The sequence below is a fragment of the Crassostrea angulata genome, chromosome 5 (assembly GCF_025612915.1).
Source record: "Crassostrea angulata isolate pt1a10 chromosome 5, ASM2561291v2, whole genome shotgun sequence".
Classification (NCBI taxonomy): domain Eukaryota; kingdom Metazoa; phylum Mollusca; class Bivalvia; order Ostreida; family Ostreidae; genus Magallana; species Magallana angulata.
The window spans coordinates 16,826,187-16,842,260 of record NC_069115.1 but is presented as its reverse complement, the minus strand read 5'-3'; the positions used below and the strand labels follow the sequence as shown (position 1 = coordinate 16,842,260).

The 16,074-nt window shown below is 33.7% G+C and overlaps 1 protein-coding gene across 20 annotated transcripts in view; it reads right to left on the bottom strand.

Annotated features, from left to right (window-relative positions):
- LOC128183562 (uncharacterized) overlaps nt 1-16,074 on the bottom strand; it is an 82,356-nt gene that overhangs the window by 53,138 nt on the left and 13,144 nt on the right. For 15 of the 20 annotated variants that reach the window (XM_052852624.1, XM_052852616.1, XM_052852619.1 and 12 more), the window contains 22 exons: nt 15,420-15,531; nt 14,811-15,096; nt 14,323-14,435; nt 13,585-13,689; nt 13,167-13,190; nt 12,433-12,725; nt 11,809-11,984; nt 10,934-11,417; nt 10,598-10,729; nt 10,068-10,091; nt 9,100-9,209; nt 8,353-8,809; nt 7,840-8,039; nt 7,182-7,377; nt 4,973-5,047; nt 4,573-4,647; nt 3,740-3,871; nt 3,114-3,248; nt 2,623-2,724; nt 2,228-2,353; nt 1,954-2,065; nt 1,366-1,437 (listed from right to left, as the gene is read on the bottom strand). In XM_052852624.1, coding sequence (XP_052708584.1) covers nt 1,366-1,437; nt 1,954-2,065; nt 2,228-2,353; nt 2,623-2,724; nt 3,114-3,248; nt 3,740-3,871; nt 4,573-4,647; nt 4,973-5,047; nt 7,182-7,377; nt 7,840-8,039; nt 8,353-8,809; nt 9,100-9,209; nt 10,068-10,091; nt 10,598-10,729; nt 10,934-11,417; nt 11,809-11,984; nt 12,433-12,725; nt 13,167-13,190; nt 13,585-13,689; nt 14,323-14,435; nt 14,811-15,096; nt 15,420-15,531 — 3,541 coding nt within the window. The remainder of the gene's footprint in view (nt 1-1,365; nt 1,438-1,953; nt 2,066-2,227; nt 2,354-2,622; nt 2,725-3,113; nt 3,249-3,739; nt 3,872-4,572; nt 4,648-4,972; nt 5,048-7,181; nt 7,378-7,839; nt 8,040-8,352; nt 8,810-9,099; nt 9,210-10,067; nt 10,092-10,597; nt 10,730-10,933; nt 11,418-11,808; nt 11,985-12,432; nt 12,726-13,166; nt 13,191-13,584; nt 13,690-14,322; nt 14,436-14,810; nt 15,097-15,419; nt 15,532-16,074) is intronic. The other 5 variants (XM_052852633.1, XM_052852620.1, XM_052852621.1 and 2 more) reach the window with 5 other exon arrangements.

Genomic DNA, 16,074 nt, shown 5'->3' with positions numbered 1-16,074 from the left:
GACTGGTAACAATCATTTAAATCAACAGACTTGTGATAGTTAAAACTGTATACAGTTATTGGAGATTAATAGTTATAACTTGATCATGAAAAAGTGAAAATTAGGAAAAAATCAATATTGGATTCATGCATGCATAAAATTTATATAAACAAAATTAAGGTGAACTTAACAAGAAAAATTTGATAATTTTTTTTTTGAGGTCAAGGATCAATCTAATTAGCCAAACACTTCATGATAATAATTAACGAATGGATGAAACGCAAACAGATCAAAGTTTACCGCAGAGACTTGTACGGGTGTTTTGTTTTCCTGGGGACGCTGTGAAAATCATAAAGCAATTATTGCAGCCTTTTTAAGTCTGATAAATATGAATGATCGCAAAATCACTTTTGAGACAAACCCTTGTAGTTATTATTTGATATGTTATCCTATAAACTCAGTTCTTAACTTTCTCTATTAACCTATAGTATTAAAATACAACGATGTGCAAACTATTTTGTTCTTACTAGATTATATTTTTAAGAAATACAATTATGAAATTGTGCAAACTTATCTTTTTTTTTAGATTTTTATATTTTAATTTTCATTGCTTAAATTGCAACTCTTGCCATTTTACTTTGTATATCATATTATTAATTTAAAATAACTAATTTTCGCCATTTTTGTTGGTCTTTAGTTTCCATTACCACAGCAACGGATACCCTTAGAAATAATTTCATGGAGCCTTGCAACTATTTACATCAATGAGTTTAATGTGTTAATTTTATGCAATATAAAAGAAAATCAGCAATATGGGCATTGGGACCACTATATGAAATTCTGGTCATTACAGCAAATTGATATTAAATCCTCAAAATTCATTTTAAAAATTTTTTGAAGGTGCCCATAACCTCAGCACTCATTTCAATTTAAAATCCATCCAATCCAAGACAAAAGCAATGAAAGACTGCAAAGGTCAAAGCTTTTAAAAGGTATCCATATATGTACAAATGTTAAAGGGGTCAAAAGTTCAGATATATGAATATCCATATTAATTTTTGTAGAAAGGAGATTAGGTTTTACATCATATGAATTTTTCAGAGAATGCAAATTATATCTAAAAATAGTTTGAATTAACAAAAAATGGTGTAAAACCAAATTCTTAAAAAAAAAAAATTTTTAAAGAGGGATATTGCATTTCAAAAACATTACAGAAAGTGGATTAAATGTTTAATAGACTGGTAAAGAATAAAAAAATCATGAAATATAACAGCAGGAGGAACTGAATAAAACTGGTGATCATTAAAAGCTAAGAAATAAAAAATAAAAAAATATATATATAGCCCAACACCGATTTCTTATTTCAGCTGTATAAAGAATTCTTACGTATCGAGAGGTCACTTAGACTGGCCTCCGTTTTAATATCGACTGACTCCGTATCAACATTCTCATCGTTAGCTAATTAAACATACAAATTAACAAGTCAAACAAAGCTTGATTTCAATCATATAAATTGCCTGTTAGTTTATTATTAAAATTAGAAGTTACTTGATACGTGCAAACAATTGATATTTTTTATTTTTAGTTTTTTTGTTGTTGCATATTTAGTTCATCATATTTTCTTTCCAAGATTAACTTAATGAAACTAATTTCATCCCCCTTTTATCCTTTTTCTTTTTGCACATAAACATTTTTATTGCTTTGATATAATTTCATCATAAATAAATGTTTATTATCAAATGTACAAATAGAGAACACTAACAAAGCATCAATCATTAGTTTTAAAATGCAAAATTTATTAAATGCTTATTTTATTTTTATAATAAACTTGTCATTGACTTTTTTTTTAAACTCAGTTTACTCTAATGTCTTTAAAATACAGAGATACCAAGAACTTAATCACAGACCCTCAAATTTATTTTAAAAAATTGATAATTTTAAACCGTAACAAATTTTCAAAATTTGGTGCCGTACCCACAGGATGGAAGTAACAACGTATACATCTCCTCCATTCAAAGTCTGTGGTCTCTCTGAGGGATTTCCTGTTGCACATGTTCTCCAGAATGTCTCTCAGATAAAGAGATTGCTGCAAGAATTGTGAGAAAAATACAGAACTTAAAAAAAAAAATCCAGTTTTTTGAGTTCAGCTTTTGCACACAATGATGAGCTTTTAGCTTGTATTCATTGTGTTCATTTAAAAAATGTTTAACTGTACGGTATTCAGTAACCAAGCATTAACAGAACATACTGCAATCATGGACTCAAGCCGAGCCTTGTGGAGGGGCAGCATGGGTTCCTCCAGAGTCCGCCACGCCCCCTTGGTCAGCACCGTGGTCAGTTTGGCAGTGGATGCCTGGTACTTCTTCAGCGTGTTCTAAAAATAGTAACAACAGTGTTCGATACATAATTCTTGTAATTGCAGTTGCATTTTATACAAGACATAGATTGTTCTTTAGATAGATATTAAATGAATTGCAATTTGTATATGATGCAAAAACCTCAGAGCAACATTTCAAAAAAAATTAGTTATCAATTAATATCATAGATAAAAATAAAGGGATCTGCATTTTGTACATGATGCAGAATTTCAGAGCAACATCATCTTAGAATGAACACAGAAACGTTAAATAGATGTTAGGCTACCTGCTGCAGAGCCTTGCGGTCATACTTGAGTTCCCCGATACCTTGGTCGCACTCTCTTGTCCAGTAATACAGCATGCCTATCCTACACACTTGTGCTGGGTACTACAGAGAACAAAAGAAAAGAAAGTTAAGAACCAATGCTTTCCGTACCAAGTGATTAAATGTTCCATAAACTAGAACCCGTTTTATCCATTTCAAAGTCCAACTTGACATTGGAGTTCAAAACTCAAAATTGCTGTGATTTTTACATTATCCATTTTAACACCGAAAACCGCTTTCTAAAAAAAATAACAAACTTTTTATTCACTGCAACAATCCCAATAAATTAATTTAATTAAAAATAACCAGTGGGACCTTTTTGGTAAAGATTTTTTGGCATCAAAATACATGTATCCCCCCCCCCATATCCCCCCTTTTTTTGCCTACAAAAATCACTCCCATATTTTTTAATATAAGAATTGATTAATTAATTATGATCTAAGACTGTTTACCTTGTAGGCCCACTCATCCATCATGACGCCATTGTTACAGTCCTGAATGATGTTGATGCCGAGTTCTCGCAGTGTCTTGGCGACCGAGTCCCTCAGTCTCTGTAACCACACCTCTACACCCTCATTCAGACACACCTGATAATTAACACACAAAAAATCGCCAGGTAAAATTACAGGTAAACATCCATCTTTAAAACCACTCTATTTATTGAAATATTCTTATCATGCATAAATTAACAATTCATAAACAACAAGTAACTAAATTTACTCATTATTTTGCCATTTTTACTGATACTCCATTCTTTTACCCCATCCCAATTAATAACGATTAACTACGATTATCTAATTAATAATACATAGAATTCTTGAAAATGTTGAATAATTAGAGTTTTAAAATTATCATGATTTTGTAATTTTTTAACAAGATAAGGTTTATTTCATTGATTATCAAAAAGCATTGACAAATAAATATAATTTCTGAATAAAATTTTGTGTTGGGTGACAATGGAACAGATAACATTACATTGATACACATTACATCATCCATACATACAAAATTTAAAATATCTTGCAGAAAAAAGTTCAATATACTGAGCCATGACACTAACAAATAAATTAAGCCTTACCTTTTCATGCAGGAAAATCATTTCTCCGTCGGAACTTGAGACGGACACTGCGTCTCTAATGACAACGTCCTTGATGATTCCCTCTGACGGCAGGTAGGCGGGGCCATGAGCCATAGCACTGGGGTTAACGCTCTGTAATTAGGTCAGTTCAAAGGTCAATGACAAATATTTTAAAATTTTAATGAAATCTTTTTTCCATCTGAATAAATGTTAGAAAATTAACTTGATATAGATTAAATCATTTTTTATAGCATGAAATACATACTTAGAAAAAGCAGTAAAATGCATTGAAACAAAGTATTCCCGGTACATATAAATATACATGTATTTGAAATAAAAAGTAACCCATGTAAGAAACAAACAATATCATACAGTATATTTATAACAACATTAAATTTGAACTTTGAATTGAATTAAAATCTTTTGAGAAAGAATAATAAAAATTGTTATTGATCTGAAATTGAAACATGCACATATTTATGTACATTGTAATTACACATGTATATAATTGTACATATAATAACGACACATAACACACATTCTCTACAAATATACACATCTATAACCAGGTGCTGAAAACAATTACATAACAAATTTTTAAAAACTTTATCAATGGTGCCATTTTTTTGTAACCAAAGTCTCAACAACATGACTTTGTTGATCACCATGCATTTGATAATTAATGTCTTAGAACTGATCTCCCAAAAAGGTCAAAGTGCAAATTCCAACAAATCAACTCTGAATTTTGAAACTCCTTTATAATGAACACAAAGTCACAACAGGAAAACCATAATATTGTACAACTGTATGAACAATGCTGTGTAGGTTCTTACGAATTGAGAGCAGTTAGCTCCCCTTAATCCCGATATCTTGGACCTGAGTCGCTTTTTTAAGGCTTCCTTTTCCTGCTGGTATATATATATATAATTATGAATTTTTACAAAGTATTATTGCAAATAAAGAGTTGAAGTTCAGCTGCTAATTTTTTTTAATATCTTACAAACTGAACAATATTACGTAAATTTTCAATTCCTTGATAATTTTTGCATAGGTTTTTCATAAAACCTTATAATATTTTTTAATGATTTTTTAAGGATTACATAAAAAAAATACAAAAAGAACAAAAAAAAGTTTTATAATTTTTCAAAAATTAGAAACAACAATTTAATTTGAATTGAAAAAAGTAAGTTTTTAAAAAATTTAAACATTTTTTTTTCTGCAAAGTTGAGGTACCTTCTGGGATTTTGGGATTTTGTGTTTGTCAACTGGACCTTCCTCTTCTGCTTTTTGTTTTGATTTAGGGTCATCCTTATAAAGTTTCACAATGAAATTAATACATGAATGTCAATTAACCCATACAGAGAGAGAGAGAGAGAGAGAGAGAGAGAGAGAGAGAGAGAATCATATTATATCTAAGTTATCTATTTTCAAAGGGACAAATATATCAAGGCCAGCTGAGAAAAATTAAGTTTGTTGGAAACAGAGAACTGTGAAATTCTAATTAGGCATCGTTGATGATGCTAATACCACACTATAATATTTGTATTCTTACTAGATTTTATCTTGAAATTAGAATATGTGATATCTATTTATTTTCTCTAAATTATCAGATTTTCTTATTTTTCAATATCAGCTGGTTTCCATTACTTTAAGCACAATGTACATGTACGTTGTTGCACCTGATGGGGGAATAAGAACAAAATATCAAATTGCATCACTAGTTTACATATTTTCAATTTTTGTGCCAATTTTTAAAGTACATTATATTGACACATTCTATAATTATTTTCATAATATCTAGATTAGATATCAACACATAATTATTCTTATTAACAGCCACACATAAATGTATCATGATATATATTTTCATCATCATCATCATCATTTAATAAAAGCATATTAATCTAAAATTATTTTAATTGCCCCAGTTAATATATAAATTTGCTAAAAAAAAAAATCGTAGATTTCCTATTATTGGTTACTTGGTAGATATGTAATATACAATAATACATGGATATATACAACTTTGATCCCACTTTATTACTGCCCCCTAAATGTAAACACACAAATATGTATGATATAATATCTATATCTAAATATAATGAAGCCTCAGCGTTAATGAATAAATCGGCCCCTGCCCCTTGGGTTCTGACTTACTCCCAGTAGACTGGGGGACAAGGCTAGCTCGCTCCAGTACGACCCCTGACTCGAGTGGAGCCTGAGGGGGACAGAGGCGGCCCTGGGGCGAGGGGTCAGGTTGTACCGCCTCACATCCTCACCCACCACCGTAGATGTTCTACGACCTGGCTCGGGGGTCTAGCAAACACAGCATGGTAATAGTTTCAGAGACAGATGAATTTGAGTGCTGCAATTTAACTATAAAGTTTGAGCGCTGACCATTCCCAATTATACTTTTCTATGACCTGGCTCAGAGGTCCAGCAAACAAAGGTAAGAGTTTCAGAGATTGATGCAGAGTCTTTATACGGACAATTTTTTATACTCTTTTTATAACCGGTTCAGGGGTCTACCAAACACAAAGATTGACAGATATTTTCATTGACACATTCCCTATACTTTTCTAAGACCTGAATCTGGGTCAAGAAAACAAAGGTTGCCGTGTTAAAAGAGTCGCTGAGATTGACAGAGAATTTGAGTGCTGACAATTATAACTACTGGTAGTTTTCTAATAGTGATGATATAATGTTTAAACAGTGATGATAAGTCAAACATTCTACAACACGATGTGTGCATGGTAACATTCAAATTGATATTAAATAAAAAAGCTTAAATGTGCTATAAAAATTTAAAATAATTTATTAAAACAGTTGTTCAAATGTAGAATCTGATGGATCACTACATATTTTCTATCAAACTTAAAATCCTTTAACTTTTCTTAATTTAATCTCAAAATTAAATATGAAGAGATCCTATTCAGATATTTATCAGGTAAGTTTATCTACAATGTACATGTAGCAATTACGCTGAAAAATAGACCAACTACTTGCAACTAGATCAACTCAAACTATATAATAGTACTTACTGGAATCTATAGCATAATATATAGGTAGACAGAAATTGAATATCATAATATAGCATTGAAATACAAGGTATAATATATATACATGTAGTCTAAATATTCTGTAAATTGATATGCTTGATCAAAAATTGCTCTGGATTATATGTGCAATGAAAACAAGGATAATTCTCAGTTATGTAGAATGAAGAATATATGAACTGATTTACTGGGGTATTGAAGCATACATGTAGAGATGAATAAATGAAAATCTAATTTAAATGATTATTTTGAAGGCAAGCATCCAATTTATTTTCACAGATATTCAGAATGAATAGATATGTGTAGGAATGAAAATCTCATTTAGATGACCATTTTCAAACCATGTGTACATGATACAGTATATTCCGTTAATAAACAACACTTACATAGATTTCTGTGAGGCGTTTGTCGATCTTTGGCGGGGTGTTGCTGCGGAGCCCCGGGGACATGACGCTGGTTGACCTGTTCCCTCGGGACTGGGTTCCTGTCCGTGACTGGGCAAATCCAATCTCGTCCGTCGGCTCATCTGGACCGGTGTCAGCTTCCTCCAACTTCACATCATAGATGGCACTGAAGATGGACCTGAAATAGAATGACAACTGTACTAAGTTTTCTATGTTTGAGGTTTCAGTAAAAGCTTAATGTCATGGCATTTTCAAAAGCAGAGTAAGTTGTTACCACTCATATGAAGTAAGGTCTTACAAAAATTGAGGTCCTATGATTAAATTGAGGTCCTATGATTTATATTTGATTTGAAGCCTTATCAACTTGTAGTGAACCCCAACAGAACCAATGTCTTATTACTTATAGGTGTGAAGGCATGGTTATCTTTATCAAAACACTATCTCAACATATCAAATTTGAAATCCTTATCTATAAATGATCAGAACACTTAATTGAGTTAAGGTGTGAACAACTTAAGGTCCTACATGCATCACTACATATTTGAGGTCCTCCGTTTCATGTACCTAATATTCTTGAGTTGAGTTCCTAAGTGTAACTTGAGGTGGGGTCTGACAGACTTGAGGTCCTCATAACACTTACTTGAGGTGAGGTCTAACAGACTCAAGGTCATTAGGTCGGCTGAGCATGGCCAGCAGGACCGGGTCGGACACGAAGTAGAACCTTGGGAAGGCCCTCCTCTTGTTGTCCAGGTACTCCATCAGAGACTTGAAGCAGATCTCTAGCTCCTGCTGCATGTTACGGAGAAGGTTCACCTTGGGGACCTCATCACCGGTACAACACTGTAACAAAAACAAGCAGTGTCAGGAACAGGTTCAACTGATATTCTAATTCAAATGAAAAAATTAAGTTTCAATAAATTTACAAAATATTGATTTTTTTCAATTAATATCTTGTTCTAGTCTTTGTAATCATATTAAAGAGTGAATTTACAGCTTTATAGTCAAAATATTTTCATACCTTGAGAACATCCCCTTTACATAAAAATATGTACAGGTCTGGAAATCTTTACTTAATTTAAAACTGTATTTTCCTACCTCTATTTCCCCTCATTTCAAAATGACAATCATCTTAGCTTTAACAGTTTTTTTTTACCTGGAGAACTCCCCTCATCTCAAAGTAGGTAGTCTTCATCATCTTGGTCCAGCTCTTGTCGGTCCGGGCAAACCGCTTGGCCTCTAGCTGGAGTTCCTTCGCGGTGACTGAATTACTGAACACTGCCTCCAGATACTGCCACAAATCCTGAACCTGCAACCACAACTCCAGAACCTCCGTAACATCCTTCAGTTTTTTGGCCCACAGGGCCGTATCGTCCCGCAGGGGGGCAATGTACTTGGAGGTGAGCATGCTTGCCAGAAGAGCTTGGGCATCCTCCAGCTGTTCCAACAATCGCTCAGTGGAGACTTTGTCCAAGAACATAGGGCCGCGGTTCTTGTAGTGCTCAAAGGTCAACATCTGCTCGTTCCACTCATCCTCTGTCACTCGCTGTTTGATCTCGAGCTCGAGTTCTCGACTCGCACTCAGGCAGATTTCCTCGATGTCTGATTTGTGTCTAAAAGTAATTTTGTTATTTAGTTTAAATTTGAAATTCATAGGAATGAATTGCTATTTTTTCTCTCTCAATATCTTACACCTCATTTTCCCATAACTCATCCATCGACATCTACATCTAAGTCAATTAGAAAGAGCTATTTCAACCTATCAACAAACATGAATTCTATGAACTTGGAATTGACTTCAGGAATTACGGATTCTGAAGCTAAAAAGCCTATACAAATATAAACAATTTATTAATTATCTATACATGACTATATGAGATTGACAACTAATTAATCTAATTACTTGATGAGTCCTATGTCCAGTAAGTGGGACAGTTTGAACACGTTGGCCTCCAGCTGGAACTTCACTCCGGTCACATTCATCACGTCCAACCAATGGCGGTTACGAATTTCCTGAAAACAGAAAAAAATCAAATGTGTTCAGGCTGTCAAGGAAAGTCAAAATAAAGCCACAAAGCTAGGATGACTTGCTACTGTGAACAATTTTAGAGATTTTAACATGTTAATCTAATAATTGGAAAAGAAATAAACAACAGCTATAATATTATTAATAATAATATACTATAAGATGCTGTAAAAATACCCATATTAAGTAAATTAATACAGTCACGTTTATTACAAACAAATGGAGATGAGGAAAACTTTACTACCAATCCAACATATACTGTTTCAAATATTTGGCTAGTATCCATTTGGTTTCAACTAGTTGTTACAGCAGATTTTGTATGAAACATGTACACACATTCTCACACCATTACACAATCATGTGGTACACCTTCGAGAGTTAAATGTTTTTCAAACTTAGACATGCAAGTTAATATTCTGTTCACAACAAAAAATAGGTTTTAAGACACATTATTTTGTTCCTTGCATTAGTCTTACAAATTTGTATTGCTTCATTGTACACCTTTTAAGAAAAAGCTAATTTAAAGATTAATCAAGCTACCAGAGTTTAAGACATATATTGAATAAACTGCAGCATGCCAAATTTCCTGCACAATAAAAAAATTAATGAGTAAAGATCTGATTTTCATAACTTTCACAAAATCATGTGAAATTTTTTTACTGTTCATCTTTTCTAATTTTATATCAATAATATAACAAAAATTAACCTTATGCAACGATTTTTTACTGGTCTAAAAATGTCGTCGTTTGTAGTGATCGGTAACTGGCATGCACACAGATACCAAAAAAAAAAACCATACAAATTCTCTACAGATAGACAGATGGACAAATAGACGGGTAACTTACTGGTATGTGGTATTTAACACTTCCCTGGATGTAAGCGGTGCAGAAATAAACAAGGGATTGAGTGAAAATCAATGCAAAGGGATGAAAAATGATAACTCACTGACAGTTAAAAAATCTTAATGGAAAGTGAGTAGGGTATATATTTTTTCAGGAATTAGTGAGAGATGCAAAAATAGAAGGATGCAGAATGATATTGCTTTTAAAAGTTAAAATCTAGTCAAATAAACTATATATATTATATGTTCTTCAAAATTAGTTAAATCAAAATGCAATATTAAATAGCAAAAATAATAAAATAGGAAAATTAACATTGTTTTTTTTAATAATTCTAAATAAACATGCAGATGCAATTAATATTTTTTTTAAGTATATATAACTCATTTTTAATGAGGATTTTTAAAAAATATATAAGAAGCATGCAATCTGTTGAAGAAAAGGAGCATGTAAAAAGTATATAGCAGGGGAGATAATATTGAAATGCAGTGATCCCGACATGAGTTATCTCCACTTGATATGGTTGCTATGGTTACCTTTGAGTTGAGTTTCCTCAGCAGTGGGAATACCTCCAGGTAATTCTGTAGCGAGGTTTTGAGATCATGGTATGCGTCCCAGTCCTTGAGTTTACTTGGAAGAGCCAGACACTCATCCCAATATCCTTCCACCTATTCAAATATTTTTATTTTATTAAACCTATGTCATAATATAAGGAAAGCTTTTTTAACTTGAATAAAATTTTTGATTTCTACAAAACATTGTAATTGGATTCAAATGTACATTATATGGCTGAAATTGTTCTTAGAAAATGAATGAATTTCATGAAACTTTGCATGAATTTATATACATAATTTTGTCATTTAATACATTACCTCAACAAATGCAGCATCCAGGTCAACATCAGCCCACAGGGTGTCCCTAAATCTGGTATCAAATCGGATGAACTTTTGGAACAGTCCATACAACTGACTGAGCAGATCCAGTTCTTCACCAGTTTTATCCAGTTCTGGGAAAGGTTTACACACTATGCCAAAAAGCTTAGAAACAGACACCAGTGTATTGCGCTTTGAATCGTACAGTTTGTATTTTTGTTGAAACTCTTGTAGACTAGCTACGGCCTTTGCTGGAGGAGTGTTAGGGGTATTAGGTCCCTGGGAATCGAAAGCGTTTCTGAACTCCATCACCTCTACCACGAAAGCCTTGACGTTTTTGTCAAGTTCTTGTTCGAAAGCTCCCCGCCGTTCCTTCAGGAGGTTTTCGCGGACTTGATCCGCTAAATCCATCAGTTCCACCCACTTGTCGCGGAGCTGATCCACTTCTTCCACTTCATTTCTTGGAAGCCTGAGTTCAAACTCCCTGTAAAAGTAAATAGATTCCTTAATCTTGTTGTCCATGTTATGAGGTACTCCGAGTAATCCATAGAGAGATGAGTTGAGCCATACCTGAGTTTCTCATACATAGTCTCAATCTAGTGAGACAAGTTGGGACTTTATAAAGTTCCTAAAACATAGTCTCTATCTAGCGAGTTGAGCTGAGCACTAGCCCTACCTGAGTTTCTGATGCATGGTCTCTACTGAGTTGAGTTGAGTCTTACCTGTAGTGAGTTTCTAATGCATGGTCTCTACTGAGTTGAGTTGAGTCTTACCTGTAGTGAGTTTCTAATGCATGATCTCTATTGAGTTGAGTTGAGTCTTACCTGTAGTGAGTTTCTAATGCATGATCTCTATTGAGTTGAGTTGAGTCTTACCTGAGTTTTTCATACATTGTCTCTATGGGGAGATAGATGCCGTCGATCTTGTTCTCCATGTCGCGGAGTTCCTCCAGCAGTTGGAGGGCACTGTTTAGCTGATCCAGTGACTGGACGTGGAGTTCTAGCCTGTTACGGACATTTGACCTGTACAGTACTGCAGAGTCCAGTTTTTTCTAGGATTGTAAAAGATTGGAAGAAAATTAAAAACAGTACATTATCAGCCTGAGGGTTGTCTCTAAGACCCGGGAGGCGGGGAATTCCCCCGTCTATATTGCTTTAATTACCCGGTTATTATTGCATTTCAATCACAATGTAGCTATAAGCAAGACCCCCAGACCCCCTGCTACTTTTTCATTTCCTCCTTCTACTTTAATTTTTAGAGACAACCCTGCATTATTTATCACAATAAGAAAGAAACAAATACTGAGAAATCATTTACATTAATTTTGTGGTTACCAATTATCGCGGATTGTCATTGAATTTGAGATAACAGAGTTTGACTGTAATGTCATGTATTTAAGTACTCTTGTACATCTAATGAAAGGATTTTGAGCGTAGTATTATTACACTGTAACCAAGGACTAAAGGACTAAAAAGTCCCTAAAATTTTTAGATTTATACCTTGGCTTCTTCATGCAGAACTGATGCAAACTGGATCTTCCAAGCCATGGCAAATCCATGCAGTGCATCCTTGATAGGATCGGTCCTCAGACAGATACAGCCTACAGGAAGGACTTTAGGAATGCCTAGGACTTTCTTCTCTATGTAAAGGAAGCGTTCCACTTCCTTCTTTATGTTGAACATCCCAGGATCTCCCATGATGAACTCCTTGAAGTTGCCATGGAGATCATCTTTCCACAGGAAGTTGTAGTAACTGAAGTGGAACAGGTGCTTGTTCACTGTGGATTCCAGTTCTGAAAAATTCAAACGCATTGTTAAATATATTTCCTCATTTCCTAATTTTTAAATCTGTTAATTATCATTAAAATCTGAAACTTTAAAATCTGTTTTCGAAAAATTGTTAAGCACACAGCAGAATTTTCAAATTATACCATAATCTGAAGCCATTAGGGAAAGTGGCATTGCAAAACCTGTATTCTTTCATGGGAAATGTTTCAATAGGCAAAAATCTTGTTCATGCAAAAATCATAATATCTAAACTATATGTACATTATGATCCTAAAGACTCCGACTTGTTGAAGCATTTAATTTGTGGCATTCTGCAGGCATTGGGTCATTGGCATGCAAAAAGTTTTGTTTTAAAGTTAATTATGCATCATGTTCATTTCTACAGTCACTCAAATTATACAAAATCATTTCAATTCCATTTATCATGCATTTCTACCTGCCATTACCTTTGAAAAAAGAGGTAATTCCTCCTTCAAAAATAGATTACAAATTTCAAAACTGATATTTTTTCAAAATTTGAGTTTTAAGCAAAATCTTCAATCTCCGATTATATTAATTCCTTAAATCTTTAAAAAGAAATGCTACTGCAATGTGTTTTAATACAAATTCAAGTTAGCTTTAAAGCATGATTATTTAGGAGATCCACATATGTTGTATATCAAACACAGCTACAATAATATAATATGTACAAGACACAAGAAGGTTAATGGTACATGTACATGAGTTTATCCCCAAATGACAAATATTAATTTCACATTTAAATGAAGTTGCTAGCTAACATATGAAAATATACAATGTTGAGTAAAAAATGAAGATAACAAAAATGATACATTGCATGAAGAATTGCTTTGAATCTGCTCTTACCTTGAACAATGGCGGCAACTTGACTGGTCATTTCCTGGACGTTCTCATCCTGGGAAATGGAGCCGTAGAAGTTTTCTGGTCCATACAGAGACAGCCAGTCAATGTCTGTCATAGGGAGAGAGAACAAAATAATGTACAGTGCAACCTCTGTAATCAGTAACACTGGAAATCTATCTCATTGTCTATTCCTACTACATTCTGATGTCCAATCTTTTTTTGTTTTCAATTGTTAATTTTGACACTGTCTTATTTTATAACTCATCCACTTCAAAACTAAATATCTTTCCTTAACTCATGTTACAGTAAAACATGCTTATAACGAAGTGCCAGGGAACAGAGATTTTCCTTTGCTATAAGCGTAATTCGATATATTCGTCAAGTATACATAATTCAGTCATGGGGAATGAAAATCACTTCGCTGTAAGCGTCAATTCATTATAAGCGTGTTCGCTATAACCATGTTTTACTGTAGTTGGTCTATTTTCGCTGTACCTACAAACTCCCCGATTTTAAAAACTGCGCTTTTATATCATTAATCTTAACAAAGCAATAGCTTTTGGAGATGAAGGTATTGTATGAAATTATCCAGCAATAGCTTGATTTCAATATAAATGCATGGTTTCTCCAAAAAAAAAAAAAGGTCAGACAGTATCAAAAAGGGTTCACCTCCTAACAACATTTTCATTTTGAGTCTTAATTATTTTAGAGAATTTCAAGAATTTTGAAGTGAAATCTTACTTCTGGTTGACTCCAGTATGGCGTTCGCGACGTCTGCTATTGCCATCTGTGCCATATCTAGAGAAGGTTGCAGGGTTATGTTCGGAATGTTGAATCCCACTTCCACGTCAAACCTACAAATACAACATGTACATCTTAAAAGTACTATTTTATGCGCTAAAGAAATTACAGACTGAACTTTACCTTGATTTGTCCATTACAACCAATGATTGATATTGTCATATAATTATATGTAATGAGAATCAAGATTATGTATCACAGTAACTATAGTCAGTCTTAATAAGAAATCATTATGATAAACAGAATTGACCAATTTAGCAATATATAAAAATAAAATCTCTATATTGATCTCCTCTATGCAGTAAGACCCGTGTAAAAAAAAAAAATTCCCCCTAAAATTAATTCACTTCCTAATCACTTCCTAAATTCCTTCCTATTTTTGTAAATTTTGGAAAAAAAAGTGATTTAAATTCTCGGCCGTCACTCACTGTAGATAGGTGACTTCATTGGTCCTCTCTGTCGTCCATGTCATGTTTGACAGCTGCGACAGACTCGTCTGGGGCCGCGACTTCTCCGACAAGGCAGACGACACTCGGCTGTGAGCGGACTGCATTCTAGGAGATCTTGGCGTCCCCTGGTAGTCGTTGGAGGCATTGGACATGGAGCTAATGGCTCGGATTACATCACCTTCACATCCGGACGACTCCGCTAGAGCTGCTAACGATTTATAGGTGGCGGTCAGGACTGCATCGTACACTTCATCCTTGTAGTGAGCTACAAAACAAAATGAAACCATGACTGTCTGTTCCATTTCTTAAACTCACAAGATGCCTTTGTTTTTTATAACCCTTCAGGATGATTTAATGATCAATGGTCTCTAAAAATAATATCACTTAAAGCTCTTTAATAGTTGAAGGTAACATTGGCCTATTTTGAAGTTATCTATCACAGATCCTCCTTAATGTTAGGTGACCTTACCAATGAGTATAGTCTAAACTGAAATCCAAATCACTTAAAACTCTTCAGTAATTGGAGGTAACATTTTTCTATTCTGATGTTACACACTATAGAGCCTCCTTAACTCTAGTTGACCTTACCAATGAGTTCGGCCACGTAGTGTTCTTCCTCTGCAGCTTTCTGTCTCTCACGGGCAACCTCTTCTTCATCCATCATCAGCGCCATCTTCTTTGATTTCCCATGATGCTCGCTCTGTAACAGGTAAATAATTCATTATTACCCGCACGAAATTTCCAAATGGTGATGGCTTTTTAAAAGTTGGTCCAAAATTTCTGTTAAATTATTAACACTCCTTTCTCAAATTGCAGGACAGGTAAACTATCAAAGAAATAGTTTTAATTAAAATGCATATCACTCAATATTTACATGATGCCAAGTGTTGAAAAATAAAAGGATATGAAAATCAAAAGATAAAACTTTCAGAATGAATAAACATTCAATGACATGCAGAAATTCACATATGAAAGTTTACAAAAAAGACCTGTTAAAACTTCAAATCATATCATGTTTGTGCTTCAAAACATTCACGAAAAGTGAGCAAGATTATATTGTAATCTTAAGATGAAATACAATAAGAATATCCCAACAACCAGATGACACACTTTCTACGAGCTGTTCTAATCAGAGAAAAAAAAAACCATATTATACACAATGATATGCAAGTATGAATGAAAAATGTGAATGGGTCAAATTCATCACAAGACACCTATTAAAGAATGTGGTAGGCCATCACCA